Source organism: Panthera pardus, unplaced genomic scaffold (assembly GCF_024362965.1).
Source record: "Panthera pardus isolate Hobbes unplaced genomic scaffold, ASM2436296v1 HiC_scaffold_12, whole genome shotgun sequence".
In the NCBI taxonomy this organism is placed as follows: Eukaryota; Metazoa; Chordata; class Mammalia; order Carnivora; family Felidae; genus Panthera; species Panthera pardus.
The window spans coordinates 54,149,409-54,165,095 of record NW_026526677.1 but is presented as its reverse complement, the minus strand read 5'-3'; the positions used below and the strand labels follow the sequence as shown (position 1 = coordinate 54,165,095).

At 36.0% G+C, this 15,687-nt stretch overlaps 1 protein-coding gene across 1 annotated transcript; it reads left to right on the top strand.

Moving 5' to 3' along the window:
• Positions 1-7,599: 7,599 nt before the first annotated feature.
• On the top strand, positions 7,600-8,538 carry LOC109266995 (olfactory receptor 52A5-like). The gene has a single exon (XM_019449512.2). It carries the CDS (start codon positions 7,600-7,602, stop codon positions 8,536-8,538), a length of 939 nt encoding a protein of 312 aa, XP_019305057.2.
• The last annotated feature ends 7,149 nt before the right edge of the window (positions 8,539-15,687 follow it).

Sequence of the window (15,687 nt, the reverse complement as noted above, 5' to 3'; positions counted from 1 at the left end):
AGTCGGTTAAGCGTCAACTCTTGATTTCAGCTCAGGTCATGATCTCATGGTTTGTGAGTTCAAGCCCTGCATTCCACATTGCACATTGGCAATGTGGAACCTGCTTGGGATCCTCTCTCTCTCTCCCTCTCTCTGTCCCTCCCCTGCTCGCTCTTTCCCTAAAACAAATAAACTTAAAAAAAAAAGAGAGTATGGATTATTCAGTTAAATAATATGCAAATTGTTAAAATATGCTAAAAATGGACTGCATAAAATTAAGTTGAATATTCTAGAAGAACTCTAATATAGCATAACATTAATTTGGTTTAAACTTTGCCGTTGAATTTACTTCAAATACATTACTCAGATGGATTGAGAAAATCGTGAGTAAACTCTGAGAATACACTTCACTCTGCTTCACAATGCTTTTTATTTTTATGACATTATAAAATATTGGAGACAGATAATTTGAACAGTGTCTTTTAGCATATATTGGAAAGAAAGGTCATACTTGAAAATATGTACATATTTCAAGAATTAGTGGTCACTGACCTTAAGTGAAAAAAATGGATGTAATTTTTGTGTCTAGGGACAATAAAATTCATGTGTTACATGTAAGTTTTCAAATAACTCACTATATTAATTAAAACTTAAAAAAATTACAAATTGTTGATTTTGTAGTTGACATTTCTAGAAAACCAGGATCAGAGGATAATATTTGAAAGACAAGAAGTGCACACAAAATGAAAGATTTTGAATTCAATACACATATTTGCTACCATTTGTTTGATCTTATATTTCCTGCACCTTTCTACAGTATTCCTCATAGCTTAAATAATTTTAAGAATTATTTTCATAAAGGAGAGAAATGTTGTTACAGAACAAAATAACATATTTTGGTATCACACAAAAACAGAAGAGACCTCTTATAAACCAGTTTCAACTGATTAAAACTCTGTAATATTCTTTTATTTTACCACATTTTCTCCTTTAAAAATCAAATACTATTATAGTTTAGAGTTTTCTTTTGCATTTTCCTTTAATTCCAAAGCTGTTTAGTTCAGCCAGTCCTGCCTTCAACAATGAAAATAAGGAACTTTGCCTGAAGACTTCTACCCATTTGCTGATAGAAGTCTCTTACTCAGGTTCTGTGTGTATGTGTGCATGTGTGTGTGTGTGTGTGTGTGTGTGTGCATGTGCATGTGTGTGTGTGTGCGCAGGAAGCATTCATGAGCAGCCCACATAGTTGTGGAAAGTTATGCCAAAGCAGGTGATGAGTTTCATGATCAAGAAGTCCAAATCCTACACTCTATAGATAAGGGAAGTAAGCCCCAAAGATGTCATAAATAATGGCCATGAATAATGAGAAGTATATTTATCCAGGATTTTACTAGAAACTGTTCTGAATCCACAGACTAGATTAGTGCCCCTCAACCAACCAAGAAGCAAGAAACATAAGTAAAAATTAATTATATATTCATTAGGAATGTTCCTATAGAGTAAGAATTATGGTAGAATCAGAGTTCCCAACTTCATGCTGTGATTGATTTTGTAATGGTAGTAATAACAACAATAATGATAATACACTTATGAGGAAGTTTTCCTTCCTTCAGAAACCAGAAGGTGCCTTCCTGAGGTCAACAACTCTTTGTTATGTAAAACAACAAAAGCTATATTAACCACTCATTAATGTTTCGGGATATCATAGGTAAAATAGTTCTACTGAGGCAGTATTAGGATTATGAATCAGTGTAACTCATTTTGTGTAAATGTGCACTTTTTTTGTGTAACCAAGGTGAAAATGCCTCTATGATCCAGCTTATTATGAAAGACCAGGTAGTTGATCCTATATTTGGTCATTTGGTTAACACCAATCGGTTAAAATTAACCACCAAGGTGATTTCTAGAAGTAAGAGATTAATCTAAGTGAAAAAAAAAAAAGTCCCTAAGGTTTTGTCTCACAAGTGTAAAAGCATCTTCCATGTGTTTAGATTAGCTCTTCCTGGGAAGACCCCTCAGTTTCCACTTCTCCCTTTCATCTTCATGAAGTTAAATTATGAGTCCCTGAGTATACTTGCAATGGAGTCCTGGTTTCAGTGCTTACTTCTTTCTGATATTCATGAATTCAATTTTAGAGGCTATTTGAAAGCTGGAAAAAATATTCTATAGTATATGAAGGCAATATGTCACTAACTACATTCCTCAAGAGTATTGCATCACATAGCCTTTCCCACCTCTGATATTGTATTTGTCCTGTATTAGTCTCATTGGGAAAAAATTTTTTTTATAACTGTGTGGCTACATTAGCACGCCAGTGTGTGCACATGAGAAGATTGGAGAACTGGGATTGTGAGTACACAGAGAAATGTCAGAAAGGGTCTAAGAGGACAGTGGGAAAGTGCCACTTGTAATTATGTATGAGGAATTACGAAATTCTAAAAGGAGCATAACTATTGTCAGAATTTCATGTGGGACATGAGGAGCATAAAGAAGGGATACTGAGTTCATCCTGGTCTTGTTAGCATTTTTGACTAGTATTTCCCCCTCTCTTCCATGGTAAATCGCTTCATATCTTTAACCAAAGCAAATATACATCCTGACTTCTGTGAGTGTTTGAAGAGAATACTGAAATAAAAACAGTGGAAACTTATATTCTTTCTAGATAAGATTCTTAACACTTTTCGTACACTGATTCTTCACTTTTCCTAATCTCTACCCTCTCTTCTCCATGCAGATATACATCTGGAAATAGTGTCAGTGAATTTGCATCTCCATTAAGTTTCATGCATTTCTGTTGTTAAATAGATTGGGGAGGGGGAAGTAAAATACGAATTAGTTCCTACTGTGATGTATTTAATAAATAGTCATATGTTGGGGGCATAAAAGAAGAATTTTGAATTTTGTTTATAACATCACACAATTCTTCACAGAGGAGGTGATGTGTGAGTTGAGAGTTTAATAATAAGTATTTGGCAGACAAGAAAGACCAGGAAGGGTAGGAGGAAACCTGAAGGAAACGATAGAAGCACAGGAATGAATTACTTTGCAGAATTCTAGCATACGTTTCAACGTGACAGATAAGTTTGCAAGGGTGATTCAGTGAGAGTTAGCAATCATATTAATAGCACATATGGAAATAGTGAAATTAGGAAATTAGGAAATTGCCTATTCCTAAGCTTTTCATCACTGAATATACCACTGGATTTGAAAGATGGCTAGTTATTCTATTTTCTTCTACAGGAATTTAGGATTTCCCCCCGCCATCTCCAGCTATGCGCAATAAAAGCTCTAGTTACAAGAGTCCTGAACCTAGTGAGGTATATTGGCTAGGTGACTGGCAAGTCTGGATTAAATAAAGATACATAAATCTAAAACCCAAATCAGATTTTTCACTAATTCTCCCTGCTCCCTGAAACAGAGGACCTTCACCACAGCTGGGACTGTTACACAGGGGATTTAATGAGTATGTCTTGTCTTTAGGTTAGATTTATGGAGAGGTGATAGTTATGTACTCTTAATCCGTGGTTATTGCAACTAAGGATTCGGTAATATTTCTGGACAAGAGGGATATATAGAATGAGTAGAAAGAGATCCATGGAGAGGAATACAGTTATTAATGGAAGTTGTGGCATCAACAATATAAAGGGAGTCAAACAAAGCAACAAGGAGAGGGTATTTTGAGACAGGAAGAAAAATAGGTTAGAATGTGACACAGAAAGGAAAAACGCATTTCAAAGAGAAAATATAATGACTACTGAACAAATATCAACAGTCTTCTGAAAATTTATCGTAATTTCATTGAAGTGCCATTTAAATTTTTTCCAGAAAAAAATGGACTTTAAAGAGTTATGGATACAAAGGTTTATGAGAATGGTGTGGAAAATCACTTATTGATTTAAGAAATACAGCTGGTCATAGTGATTCATGGAAGGATTACAGTGGCAATTAGAATAAGAAAGAGAACGTTCGCAGGAGGAAACCATGACACATATTATAACAAAATGTGTTTAAACCTGTAACATAAAAAAAAAAACCCATATGTCGGAAGGAAAAGAAAATACAGGGTTTGGGGAGAAAGCTAATGAACAAACAAAAAAGCTAATTTTTTAGAAGAGAACATAATTAGGAATAGTAGCTGCCAGAGAAGAGCTTCCCTTTCTGCTGGAGTAAAGGATGCCAGAGGGAAAGAAGTGAGAGTTTGTAACATTGTAACCAACATCTTACCATCAAGAGAGAGGAGCTATTTATAGAGTTGGGGGGGGGGGTGAAATTTATGAATAGAAATGGCTGGAAATCAGCCAGGGAATTAAAAGCTACAGGATTTTCATGGGAATCCTTCCAGAATCGTGATTTTTCTCCAATATCATTAAGCTTCTCTGTTGGAAAAACAGAATATATAGATTATAATGTGAGATATTCAGGCACAGGGGCGTAGACAGTGAAAGGAGCAAGGATGTGGTGTCAGGTGGCAAAGGAGCAGCTAATGCATTATAGCATGAGTAAAACGTGAGAGAAATGTGAATCAGAAAGAGGTGGTAATGGCAGCAACGGTAACCAGTGAGAATATGGGTTTCACATTAAGGATTTCTGTGAGGTTCTGGGGCTTGAAAATGAGAATTAATGAAGCAGAGCTATACGGTCAGAGAGATTGGTGTATTCCTTAGTGAGTAAAGAGGAGTGGTGATTTTAAGCAAACAAATACACAAAGCTTTTGAATTTATAGCCCTTAAAGGACTGAGGGAGTACTGTGGTGGATGGAATTTTGGTTTCATTTACAATGGGGTTTCCATGATGCCCCCAAAATAATTTTGCACAAGCCTGTTGAAGGAAGAAAATCTCTGTTCACCCAAATTGAGTAAAAAGTAAACATCACACTGGGTGGGATTGCAGGCTTCAAGAAGATAGTAGGAGAAATAGTCATTTAATATATCTATCTCTCTAAGTAATTTTATAAAAATATAAACTAACTCCTTAGACATTCACCTTTTGGTAGAACTAATAGTGCACTAAGAGGCCAAGTGGTCAAAAACAAATGTTCCATGAGGAATCATATAATCAATTGTGAAGCTTTATAGAGTACTTCCCAAACATAAGATTCTAGGATGCTGGGGTGCAATAAATCCCCATCAGAGGAGAAATCAGCTTTCCCTTTGGCATTAAGTCATCCTCAGAGCAAAGCCTCCTTCAGGTACTGTTGACTCTTGTATGTTGTGGTCATAGCCCAACTGTGCTGTGTCACAGCTGACGGAGACACCAAAAGGCTCAGTAAGTGTGAAAAAGTAAAGATGGACTGGCGAGAAGACAGTTTCCTTGGAAACTAAGTTCTTCTTCTCACTTCAGAGAGAAAAAAAAAATCAGTACATCATATACTTATAATTAAAATGTGCCTGATTGAACAAATATTCTAGATAATGGGGTGTGTGTGTGTGTGTGTGTGTGTGTGTGTGTGTGTGTGTGTGATGAGGTGGGAATTGAATAGTCAGGATTAGGAAAGTAAGGGTGAGTAAGAGGAATACCAAATGTCAGGAACAGAATAATTAGATCACTCCAGAGAGTTTACAAGTGGTTCCTGTCTGTAGATTCTGGACATATCTGAGATCTAAACTGATTGAATGACCACATATCAGTGACTAAGGAGTTCTCTCAATCCTGGATTACCTAGTAATCACCTAAGCAAATGCTTAGAGCAACACACAAGTGGGGTTTTCAATTAAATTGATTTTTCAATACAGAGATAATCTTGAAGGAGACCACCTAGCTTTTGCATATATATACACATTTTTTGTACCTTCCAAAGGAATATAAGTTAAGACTTAGCATTGTATTTTCATTGAAATTCAGCAAATGAGAGAATAAATTTTGTCAAAATGTCCATATATCTACATCTTGCCTCGGTGGACCCCTTGGAGTAGAGGCTCTTAGAGAAGAATTAAATTATTTAGAGGAATGGCCAGGAATAGCTATTGCAAATATCTATAAAGTGATTTTTTATCATTAAGCAAGAGGTTAGAAACCCAGGAACTGGATGCAGGGTATAGTTGAACCATAGGGCCAAATATCCCAGTGTGAAAACAGAACCCCAAGATAGTCAAACAAGTTCAGTCTCATGTTCTGATACAAGTGAGTTCTGTACCTTTGTTGTTTGGCCGTCCTGATCTTGGCACAGAACTTCATCTTCGTAAAAGGCATTCAATAAAAAGATGTTGAAATTAACTTAATTCCATATTAATATTGTGCCTACTTTCAGTATGTGAGAGGCAAATAAACTTTAAAAAAATTACACTAACGCTTAAATAGGGGAATTGCCTGCACACGTCAAATTTAAAACATGTTCTGCCACTTTTAGAGCAGAATGATGGCAGAGTACAGGGAGTCTAGCTGGGTAATAGTTCCCAAAGGTGGCTCATTAGAAATATGCTAAAACTGGTTATTTAAAAAAATTTTTTTGATGTTTATTTTTGAGACACAGAGAGACAGAGCGTGAGTGGGGGGGGGGGGGCACAGAGAGTGGGAGACACAGAATCTGAAGCAGGTTCCAGGCTCTGAGCTGTCAGCACAGAACCTGACACGAACTAGAACCCATGAACCGTGAGATCGTGACCTGAGCCAAGTCAGACACTTAACTGACTGAGCCACCCAGGTGCCAAAATTCGTTATTTTTTATTAGAAATAATATCATAACCTGAATCCCACTGAAAAAATATAATTACTTATTTACTATTGCATAGTATATTTGAAGTATAGATGTTCAATGGTTTTGATACTTTCTGATTTATTTTAATAAACTAATATTAAGATCAGTTTTCCTATATACATATGAAAATGGAAATGTTATTTTAATAATAGAAAAACTTCTTGATGAAATAATCAGAGAAATATTTGATTTGGGGCTCTTATTCAATCAGAAAAAAATATCCCTAGTTCAATTTTCAAATGAGAAATAAATTTTCCAATGAGCAAATCTTGTAAAACACTTTAACTTAAGTTTGCCTTATTTATTCTTTGTCATGGTAAATTTTATTTTGATTTGAATTATTTATCTCTAAAATATCAAATTTTATCTACATTTTTTCAGAAAATTTCCTTAGATTCCAACTTCGGGATAAAGGCAGATTGTAAATACACTGTTATAATCTCTTCTACATGCTCCATATGCATAATTTTACACTACAGCTTGTCATGTGGCATTGCCACAGGCAGATCATTGCTTCCTGAGGTCAAAGTCCCCACTTCATGACTTCTTGTTTGCATAAGAGAGAAAATAGCTCCTCAAGAGTGAGTGTTTCATTATTGTTATTGTTGTTATTTTACTTCTAACTGCCTGACTGAAAGATTTTAAACTTCTTTGGTAAAAAAAAACAAGAAAGAAGTTTAACATAGAGCATCAGTTAAATTCCCCAATCCTATCCAAGATAATTCATCTAGGGAGCCTGTGTCTGCATTCCTGGACGCATTTAATTGTCCCATCAAAAAATGACTATGTCTGACAAACTGCCATTGAAACCACACTCAGCCTCTGATTGTATGAATGCAAGTGAGAAGAGAAAACAGCAGACAGACACTCAATGCCTACTGGCACTTTGAATCAGAAGCTCTAAACCAAGAGTCTCTAAAACCAACATGCTCAAGCTCAATGGCACAGTCTTCATGCCCTCAGTGCTGACACTGGTCGGGATCCCTGGCTTGGAATCTGTGCAGTTCTGGATTGGAATTCCTTTCTGTGCCATGTACATCACTGCTCTGTTTGGGAATTCCCTGCTCCTGGTCATCATCAAATCGGAACGCAGCCTCCATGAGCCCATGTACCTCTTCCTGGCAATGCTTGGAGCAACAGACATTGCTCTCAGTACCTGCATCCTACCCAAAATGCTAGGAATATTCTGGTTCCATTTACCAGACATATATTTCGATGCCTGTCTCTTTCAGATGTGGCTCATCCACACCTTCCAGTGTATCGAATCAGGAATTCTGCTGGCCATGGCCCTGGACCGCTATGTGGCCATCTGTGATCCCCTGAGACATGCAATCATCTTTAGCCATCAACTCCTCACTCAGATTGGGGTTGCAGTGACACTCAGAGCAGTCATCTTTTCAGCTCCATGTCTCATCCTCATCAAATGTCGGCTGAAACACTTCCGGACCACTGTGGTCTCCCATTCATACTGTGAGCACATGGCCGTCGTGAAGTTGGCAGCAGAAGATATTCGAATCAACAAGATCTATGGTCTGTTTGTGGCTTTCATTATACTTGGATTTGACATAATCGTTATCATACTCTCCTATATACGAATATTTATAACTGTCTTCAATCTGCCTCAGAGAGAATCTAGGCTCAAAGCCTTTAACACCTGCATTGCCCATATTTGTGTCTTCCTTGAGTTTTATCTCCTAGGTTTCTTCTCCTTCTTTACACACAGGTTCGGGTTCCACATTCCACCCTACATTCATATTCTTCTGTCCAACCTTTATCTGCTTGTCCCTCCTTTGCTCAATCCTATTGTGTATGGGGTGAAAACCAAACAGATTAGAGATCGGTTGTCCAAGATTTTTTCACTCTAAGGATCCATTTTGATTTCTCACTATCTTACTTGATTTCAAACAAAAACAACCACAAAACAGTGAAAAAAACATTGTTGATTAAAGTCTATGTTTTCTCAAGTTCATTGTGCACAGGAATATAAAATTACAGTTTTGCATTCAAGAAAGTAAGGCTCTGACTCCTATTTTAAAATTTTCACTTGTTTTTTTGGGGCGCCTGGGTGGCTCAGTCGGTTGAGCGTCCGACTTCAGCTCAGGTTACGATCTCACAGTCCATGAGTTCGAGCCCTGCGTCGGGCTCTGGGCTGATGGCTCAGAGCCTGGAGCTTGCTTCCAATTCTGTGTCTCCCTCTCTCTCTGCCCCTCCCCCGTTCATGCTCTGTCTCTCTCTGTCTCAAAAATAAATAAACATTAAAAAAATAAATAAAATAAAATTTTGACTTGTTTCAGATACAAAATTAATTGAAACACACCGAGATAATCATATCTATTCCACACATGACAGACAAAAGTTATGAATACATTTTTGAAGCTCAATCAGCCCTCAGTCACTAAGACAGACATTTCTTAAAATCAAATTAAATATTAATATTTGCCCTTTGTTTACAAACATCAAATGGCCTTTTTGCTACTACATAAGAAATTCAGTCTAATATATTATCATACTAATGTATATGAAACTAAATCTTTCATTTATTTACTATCATTTATGATCACACTTCATCATCCTAAAGTTCTTTACCGAGTGATCATGAATTAAGCATTAAGTGCAGATTGAGATTTTTAATTTATGTATCAAAATGTAATCATAATTTCTTCTTTCCCCCCATAGTATTTCACACAGCCTTCTATGGGGGCATATATAATATATTTATTAAATACATTACATTCCAATAGAGAAATTTGAACTGAAGACAAATGAAGTAAATGTGGAATGATTAGCAGTGAGCTTACTTGCTTGTTTTGTGGTAAGACCTTATAAATAAGCAAAATAATATTTTAAATAGCAAGTTTTATAACTTTATTATAGCAATCATAATAATAAAATAAATAAAAAATTTAAATGTAAAAGTCAGCAGGCTGGTCACGACAACTATGTAAGGGAGATGCAGGACAATGGCCTAATGATATAACAGTATGAGATGTAGATTTCGACCCTCTCTCTCATTCTATATCCTAACTCTTGGGTAATGCGTGTTCACATCATGATTTGATATAAACCTGGTATGTTCGCATTGTGTTTGGTTGATGAACTATAGTGTCAGAATTTATGAGGGAAAAAAGTAGCAACTTCATTATATTAATGTGTTCAGATTTTGGAATAAATTTTTCTCGTGGAGACTTGGTCATCTGTCACACACAAAATTGTGTGGGGTTTTCACTATGAACGTTGCACTGCCCATTAATTTCAAAGATGATCAATAATCTGTATAGTGCCAGAAGTCAGGATTTTTCCAATTGGACATTTTTTTCTTGCTTTTAAGACATTAATCTCTTCAAGAGATATCTCCATCTCTGTTACTTTTACGTCTCACACTCATTGTGATATACCCTCTACCTGGAGCCTCTGTCTCTGATTCCTTTATGGGTGGAATCTTCATTCTATAGGATTAGGCTCAGAAATTTCTTGGTATCTTCCCCAGGGTGACTTAATTGAGGTTTCCTTTTGGGCTCTGTGTTATTCTTTGCAATCTATAGTAGTGTGTACAGTTCAAACCATATCATTTTAAAATGTATCTATAGTTTGGGGGATTACACTGGATGTCTAATAACTTAATATTTACCACTTAGTGTCACTTAACTTTTTGTCATATATATATATGACACTAAATAGTGACTTGCACTATCTTTTACTGGTTTCATTGACTTAGTGTAGCATTCACTGACATAAGGAATTTTGAAGGATGGTCTAGGTGGAAAAAAACAGCCATAAAATCCATTTATTCTAATGTTTAATTTATGAAGTAAAACTCCCTAGTACAGATATCTACTTGGTGGCTATAAATATGATATAGAAAAATGTTGAGTAATTCATCTTCATATTTCCAATGCCTCATATGGTTCTGACCCTTGTATATAAGAAATACAATTTTACTGAATAAATGTAAGAATAAAATTTCATTCAACATCTAGTTTCATTCTTATATGAACCCTATAAAATATTTAATGCATGTTAGAGATGATGAGCATGTATTTCCTCAGCTTGGGTGGAAATTATAAGTACCAAAAAAAAGAAAAGTAGGATGAAATCTGTAGTTTTGGATTTCTACTGAAGGCATCAGTGAACCTCAAGGTTTCCAATCTGGGTTGATATATAGAAAAATAAATACAGGTATAATTTATGTAACATGGGTGTGAGTGTGTATGTGTGCAGGAGTGTACGTGTCTGTACTCTCTAGCACTTTGTCCTCTGAGATGGCCTTTGAGCAGTAACTCATCAGTATCAATGAGCCTAAAAGATGCCTTCATCACAAGGTAGAACACTCAGTTTATGGGGTTGTGAAATTCCCGGTGACCTGAGTTTATCATATGAACTAACCCTTTTTTAGACTGAAAGCCTTTCTTTGTGTCTAGATTTTTCTTCTGTAAGTAGATATAAACTGCTCTGAAGGTAGGGAAAGATCTGATTAATCCCTGGCTCACCAAAGCTGTAGAACCTGATGGTATAGGTTTCACTGAAACTCTCCACCTCTGAGCATGAGTTCTGTTGATGCTGCATATCGCTAGAGTTTGCTGCATACTCTCGCTCCCCAAACCTCACAGTATTTTCAAACAATATCCCAATTCCTCTAGAACTAATCTTTCTAGCCCTGAAAAGTGCATGCCGTTCTTCAACCATTATTTTACATCTTTCTCTGAAGGCTTTAGGAAGACATCACTTTGCAAATTCTGGGTTATGTTTAGAATGCTTTTATTTATGCATTGTTAGTACTATACCATCTAAATATTACTACAAAGCTTTAGTTTTCTATTATTTTCTGGTCACACAAGATTCTGTCTGAATATAATGAGTAACTGAAAACATGGCCTAAAGTTTCACTTTCTCAAATATCTAGCATAGTACTCAGAGAGTTACTGATTGTAGGATCAACAGGTATTTACTAAGTAACACATTGGTGGATTTGTGATGACACTGGTTACCTGTAAGATGCATCATTTAATGGGCTGAATTTTTCACATTTTACTTATCGGTAGTTTAGTATGACGGCAAAGGGAAAGAAACAAAGATATTAGGGGGCATTCTGTTGCAAGGTTAGGTCTAAGGGGAAGTGTAATTGTTACTCATGAAATAGAGGAATGTCATTTTACTTTTTACTTTTTTTTAAGGGAGAGAGAGAAAGTTAGTGCTGGAGAGGGGCAGAGGGAGAGAGAGAGAGAGAGAGAGAGAGAGAGAGAGAGAGAGAGAGGTTGCCTCAAACAGGCTCCACACCCAGTGCAGAGCCAGATGTGGGGATCGATTTCATGACCCTGGGATCATGACCTGAGCCGAAATCAAGAGTCAGAAACTCAATTGACTGAACCACCCTGGCACTCTGAAGACTGTCATTTTAGTTAGATAAACCATCCTGGGTAAAAGATAAACCATCCTGGGCAGCATTTCACAGTATGTTAACTTTGGGGGAAAATTAGTACAAAGATACTCTTTTAACTAATATCCATTTAATAGAAAAGGCAGATTCCTAAATGTCCACGTAACACTAATGATATATGGCTTTTAGTCTGTTTTCTGCTATACCAACACATTTTATTTCCTTTGGTTAAATTCTATGCTCATCAAGAATTATATAATATATACTTTGAGTAATTTATGAATTCTTGTTTTTATAACATATCTTTTAGGTAAATAGGATGTATAGTGTTGAAATATGTAAAAATAAATGTAATAGCATTATAAAAATTCCTATGAAAACATAAATATTCATTATTTTGAATATTATATATATGAAAATATAAATATTCAATATTTTAAAACGTTTAAGTACAGCATAACAGTTTTTATATACTTTCAATTGAATTCGCTTATAATATATTAATGTGATTGGGGAGAATTTAATATGCTCTGAAAGGATTCTCCTTCACGATGTCTTTAATTTCTTATTGAATTATAAGGAAGGTGAGACAAAAAGTTTTGGGAAGTGCTTTTTTTTTTGGTATTGTTAATGAAAGAAAAACACACCTAGAAATATAAAAACATTTTAGGAGTAGGTATCCACTGGTCTTATATTAAAAAACAATGGCATTGGGGCGCCTGGGTGGCTCAGTCGGTTAAGCGTCTGGCTTCGGCTCAGGTCAGGATCTCGCGGTTTGTGGCTTCAAGCCCCGCTTTGGCTGTGTGCTGACAGCTCAGGGCCTGGAGCCTGCTTCAGATTCTGTGTCTCCCTCTCTCTTTGCCCCTTCCCCGCTCATGCTCTGTCTCTCTCTCTCTCTCTCAAAAATAAATAAAAATTTTTAAAAAATTTAAAAACAATGGCAAATTATAATTTTGTCTCAAATTAAAATAAATTGTATAAGTTCCATATATGACTTTTCAATGATTACTTAGATTTATAAAAGTTTATCATATTGTAGAAATTGCTGAAACCTATGGAGAAATGTTAAATCAGAGAATTATATAGCAGAAAGGTGAGACGTGTCCAATGATTAAAAATTTGAATTCCGTACACATATTAGCTATCACTTATTTAGTCCTATATAATGTGTTCTGTCCTTTTGTACATGGAGTTGTTTTGATAATTCTAAAAAGTATTGTTTCTATAAAGGAGAGAAATAGCACAGATTTAAATAATATGTTTAGTGTCCTACAAAATAATATGTTTAATGTCCTACCAGTTTGACTAACAATTTATAACTTTCCTTTTATCATATCTTCCCTTTAACAGATAAAATAGATTATGTTTACATCACTAGGGGAGAAATTCAAGTCTTAGACTATTCTCTTTGCATTCATTATTTAATTCCAAAACTGCTCTTCCTCTTCTTCCAATCCCATCACACCTCACACTTCACACCTCACACCTCATTCAAATAATTGAATGTAAGTGTATGATCCACGGCATTTGGAGAACTGTCCTCAGTTTACATTAATGTCTATGGACACTGGGAAAAAGGAATAAGATATTTATAAACTACATGAAGTATATATACGTATACTATATTTTATATATAGTCATAAAGGATATATACGTATAAATGACAATTCATAAAGTATATACATATTTTTAATGTTTATTTACTTTGAAAGAGAAAGTGTGAGCGAGGGAGGTATAGAAAGAGAGGGAGAGAGAGAACTCCAAGCAGGTTCAACTCTATGAGCACAGACGTGGGGCTAGATCTCAACACTGTGACTATGACCTGAGCCTAAATTAAAGTCGATGCTTAACCAACTGAGCCACACAGGTGCCCCAAGTATATACATATGTGTTTTATGTACTTATAACCTATTCTCTTCAATCAGGCTTCTACAGGAAAGATCAAGACCCTCTCATGAAGCCTTCCATCACATTTCCTGACCTGAATGTTCTTTGGGTTCTCCGTGTGTATGTGAAGTTCTTTGGTGAGCTCACATAGTTGTGGAAAGTTAAGGCAGGGAAGGCTAAGGGTTTCAAGATTAAGGCCTATGCCATCGCTTCACAAATATGAGAAGGCCCAAAGAAATCACAAAAAGTGGTCATGAGTAATAGGAAGTATAGTTATCTAAGACTGTACTAGAAATGTCTCTGAATGTTCAAAATGTTCTATCCCCTCTCAGACTGGGAAGCCCAAAGGGAAGTGTAAATGCATTATTTGTTTAATAAGATTATTTCTATTCAGAAAGTTATAACTGCAGCGTTCCTAACTTTCTGGCTTGGTTGATTTTGTAATGATAAAAACAACAGTGACAGCAATAACAATAATAATTATACATTTATGAGAAAATCTTGCTTCCCTCAGAAACCACAAAGTACTCTCTCCAAGTCAGCAACTCTTTTTCTATTTTAAACAGCAAAGTCTATATTAACCACACTTTAATACCACAAGATATTCTAGGTAAAATAGTAAATACATGTACTAGAGACAGCGCAGGAATCAGGAACCAGCTTAGTGCACTTTTGTCTAAAATAACAGTTTCTGGACACCTGGGTGGCTCAGTTGGTTAAGCATCTGACTCTTGGTTTTGACTCAGGTCTTGATCTCACAGTTTTGTGAGTTTGAGCCCCACATCAGGCTCTGTGCAGCTGGCAGCACAGAGCCTACTTGGGATTCTCTCTCTCCCTCTCTCTCTCTCTCTCTCTCTCTCTCTGCCTCTCCCCAATTTGCACTGCCTCTGTCTCTCTCAGAAAAAAAGCTTAAAAAATTAAAAAATAAATAAAATTACAGTTTTCTGATATAATAACAGTAAGATGCTTCTATGAGCCAACCCAAATGAAAGTCCGAGTAGCAGATTCTGGATATTTGGAGTTGCCTACCATTAGTTCATTAAAATTGACTGCCACCAGCGTGGTGTCTCAAATTATGTGGAAAAAAATCCATGGGTTCAAATAGATAGTTCAACACAATCAGCTATTGTTGGAAAGACTATTTCTACCTCTCTTTTTCAACTTCATGATATATTCAACTTTAAAGTTTATTTATTTATTTATTTTGAGAGAGAGACACAGAGAGAGAGAGAGAACAAGCAAAAGAAGGGCAGAGAGAGGGGGAGAAAGAGAGAGAATCCCAAGCAGTTTCCACACTGCCAGCAGTGCCCAGATTCAGACCTTGAACTTATGAACTGTGAGATCATAACCTGAGTCGAAACCAAGAGTCAGATGTTTAATTGACTGAGCCACCAAGGTGCCCTGATATATTCAATTTTAGAGTTCATTGAAAGCCTGTATGTTATACGATGGCATTATTTGCCCCGTTTGTTACTAACTTCAGTGTCAGGCAAAGACTGAGATCTCTTCTGTAAAAACTTTGTGGGATAGGAACAGAAACAGCTAAGATTCAGGGAATAGAGGCAAACACGTTTTGGATTTTTTAAATATATCTTTATGCCAAAAAAAATTAAGAAGCAAATAAATCTAACTGTGTTGACCACAGGGAACATAACTGATCACTTCTTCATTACTCGGGAGAATTGCATCACAGTCTTGCCTAGCTGCTAACACTGTATTTCTCTCAGTGGAAATAATTTTTTACATTAAAAAC

What these genes read in the sequence shown, in the direction of transcription:
- LOC109266995 (XM_019449512.2), top strand. Translation starts at nt 7,600, where the DNA reads ATGCTCAAGCTCAATGGCACAGTCTTCATGCCCTCAGTGCTGACACTG.